The 3,693-nt window shown below is 34.7% G+C and overlaps 1 protein-coding gene across 1 annotated transcript; it reads right to left on the bottom strand.

The window, feature by feature from the left end:
• Positions 1–2,193: 2,193 nt before the first annotated feature.
• On the bottom strand, positions 2,194–3,693 carry LOC121237446. Its single transcript, XM_041134181.1, has 2 exons — positions 3,069–3,693; positions 2,194–2,425 (listed from the first exon to the last, which is right to left on the bottom strand). The coding sequence occupies exons 1-2, from the start codon at positions 3,508–3,510 to the stop codon at positions 2,370–2,372; spliced, it is 498 nt and encodes a 165-aa protein (XP_040990115.1). The 5' UTR covers positions 3,511–3,693; the 3' UTR covers positions 2,194–2,369.

Here is a 3,693-nt window from a genome sequence, read left to right as displayed (position 1 = left end):
ATATAGTTTCCCCAAACAGTTTTCTCAATGGGAGATGTAACTTTTGTGAAAATCATTTGGAAATTTTTAGATATGAAATAATTTTGGACAAACTTAGTAAGATAAGACATTGCCTTTCTGTTGTTATTGTTTTCTTTATATAAATGCATTGTGGCTGTCCATTATTTACAGCCTAGAATATTTTTATTGTATAATTTATTGATGTTATACTGCTGAAGTTGTCAAAAGTGCAGCTTTTGAGGTATGCAACACTCTTTATTTATTTCATTTGGCATATATTATATAGAGTAATGGAGTCTTCTACTTCTTAATGCTTTGTTATTTTATATGTTAAGGAATTTAAAAGCATGCGTGATGAAGAAGCTACAATTTTGGCTGCTTCCAGAGCTGCATCCACTATTATTGATGCTTCTAATTCAATTGAAGTTTCAAGGTACGTACTTTCGTATCTAAGCATGTAATACAAATATTGAATAATAATGTGATGCTTATGAATGCTAGCATTATTTGTTAGTTTGACAATAGTCTAATAATACTTCCATGTGATGGTTTTAGGAGTAGCATAAATGATGAGACAATGAATCCATGCTGTATAGAGACAGAAACTAATAAGGATAAAAAAACCTCTCAGGAAATAATGGAACAAGGAGTATGAAAAAATAGAAGACCAAGCTTTGTAGTTTATTGTTGTGTATTGGAGTTTGATTAAAGCAATATATGTGTTTTGTAATATTATTAGCAAATTAATTCAAACAATATAATATGTAGTGAATTGCATCATGAATGTCTCATGCATTTTGATTTGATTTTATTTTATAAAGGGGTTCAACGGAACCCGAAATTTATCATATAAACAGTATATAGGTAAAAAAAAAAAAAATTCAAGTTTAATCCAGAATCTGAGTTTTTAAAAATTCAGATTCATTCGAGTTTTGACCTTAGTCTGACCCAGGCTAACCCGGTCTGGTTACGGCCCGGTTTTGAAACCCGGGTTCTAGTTAGGGTATACTCGGGTTCCCGAGTCGAAACTCGGATTGACAATCCTAGCAACAACCGAATGGTACCTTAATCTCTGTGTTAGTGGGCAAGTTGTTTGGAGAAATGATTTATACAAGTTTCAAATAGATAAGTTTCGTGCAGACTGTTGAAAAAAATATATTCACTTTAAAAAAATATAAAAAAAAATCTTTTTTTTTTTTTTTAATGAGATTCACTTTTTTATAAAGAGTTTGTGTAAGATTTATCTATTTAAATCTTGTATATAGTATTTCTATTGATTTAATCTATCAGGTGGAAAAGAAAACCAAACTTCATGCAGGCCATCTCATCTTAGAAACATAGTTTGAACCAAAAAAAGGAAAAACAGAAGAAGTGAAGAAAATATAACAATGTTGGTGGAAAGAGTCTCATGATGGTGCCAAGGCACAACAAAGCAAAGGACAAAGGACAAAGTGAAGAATGTAGGGCCCATCCCACCCAAACAAGGTGCGTTGGACCCACGTAACACCATCAGTACTAGTGAATGTCATTGGCCCACATTTCCCGCGAAGCACACGAATCCGGGGGCCTGAATGGAAAGATCATTATACAAAAGGGTTATTTTTGAGAAATACAGGAATCTCAGTACAAATCCGTGAAAGAAAGTGTTTACGATTTGTCTGCACCACACCCCCAAGTTCACCCGTGAACAGAGGCTTTTTTTTTTCTTTTTCATTTGATTTGAATATCAGCAAACCTCGTTCCACAACCTCAATGTGTATAGTTATTCAAACCACCTTTAGAAACTCAGAATCAAAAGCAAAAGAAAAGCATAAAATTACAAGAGAATAAAATGCAAATCACAGAGGGTATGTATTTTGTTTGGAACTCATTCACACTAATTTACAGTCAAGTATTTGTGATTATGAGATGATAATATGAAAAATTCTATTTATAAGTCGGTATAGATTAAAAGATATGATTTGATTTAGATAAAAAATTTTAAAATTTAAATTTTACAAATCAAATTTTATAATTTAAATGATATTTTTTAAGAACGAAAATTCTACCTCATGCTCAAGGATGGAATAGATTTTTCTCATTGTCACTAATATTCTTTCCTTTGATAGTCGTCTAATCTTTATCGCCAAACAGATTTAAAAACATATATATATTTAAACAAAAGAGGAATGAACAAAAGTTCGAAGATTAGAATTTCCAACTCTTCTAATTCGATTAGTGCATCTGATTCTAGAATTTCACATCTTTACAGACTACTACTCAACCTCTGATCTAAACCCACCTACCCATATAACCATAATGAGATTATTACATCACATAGGAGAAAAAAACGAAAAACAAAACAGACTTGATAGAAACAGACGGCATCCCTATCTCAGAGCCTCGAAACCTTTCCCCCTCATCACAATATGATTTTCCAAACCACCTGCATAACCACATATATATTCAGCCTTAAAAAATATATATAAAATAAAAATGAATGATTTATCATGGAAAAATAAGAGCCAAAACAATGTCAAACACCCTGAAATTATATTTCTAATTAACAGTTGATCTATGTATATAATATACCCTGTGGCGCTGATTGCACTGCGGGCTCCCCTTACTGGAAAATGTTCCAGTTCAATTTTCGTAGGAAAGTTCCTCTGAATTGTTTTTATTTTTATTTTTTGAAAGTAGGAAGGTTCCCTACTTGTTTTTGTTTTTTGTTCTGGAGTTTGGAAGATAGAAAATGAGAGGGGATAAAATACCAAACATGCAAGAAGAGAAATACATCATGAAGGCCGGCAACAAATTATATCTATGCAGTTCTGAAACATAACATAGATGTAACTTGGAATTATCAGCTACACTGGCATTAAAATCCCAAAAGCTGTTTCGTACTCGAGTAACAGAAACCCACATCAAAACAAACTGCTGCAGAAGTTACAAACTCCAAAGCAAAAAAAAAAAAAAAGAGACCATGGGCGGAAAAAAAGAAAAGAAAAAGCACCAAGCATGTGTACGATCGATTAATTGAACAAAATCAAACTAATCCGATCTGATAGACCAGAAACCAATCTACGTACCTCGTGGCTTACAACTTGGCGGATCTTCAAAGAGTGATAAAGAAAGTTGCTTGTGAGCGACCCCTATGTCAAACAGTATAAGCCCCGATCTTGGATCATCAACTATGATATCTTTCACCGGCAGCCATAGAAAAAGCTCTTCTTGGGAGAGACCCACCACTCCTATGAGACTCCCATAGGTAAGATTAGCCCTCACAACACTGTCAAAATACACCCTGTTCTCGAACTTTGTCAGGCATGGCCCATCGAGAAAGACTTCTAGGGTGCCGTTTTCTAGGAGTGTGTAGGACTTAACCTCCTTGGGGAGCAGACCGGGTGGTAAGCCTTTGGAGCGAAGGAGGTCATGAATGGAGGAGTCGGAGAGAGTGATAGGAATGGAGAAGAAGATCAGAAAGGTGAAGAGAAGAAGGACTGCAAAGTGGGTGCTAAAGAAGTTGGCCATGGTTGATCAGAGAGAGACGGAGAGAGGTGTAAAAGGCATAGTATTGGGAAAAAGCTGGACTCGAGGGAGGGTGGAAAATGGAAGGCCGTTTTAAAAAAGGATTTTGGGAGATTAAATTACCTGGTTACCCCAAGTTTGGTGACTTTCATTGGGTTTGTCGTTAGGGTTTAATTGTTTTGTAGT

Source organism: Juglans microcarpa x Juglans regia, chromosome 6S (genome assembly GCF_004785595.1).
Source record: "Juglans microcarpa x Juglans regia isolate MS1-56 chromosome 6S, Jm3101_v1.0, whole genome shotgun sequence".
NCBI classification, from domain to species: domain Eukaryota; kingdom Viridiplantae; phylum Streptophyta; class Magnoliopsida; order Fagales; family Juglandaceae; genus Juglans; species Juglans microcarpa x Juglans regia.
The sequence above is the reverse complement of the archived record's forward strand: the minus strand, read 5'-3'. Positions and strand labels throughout refer to the sequence as shown.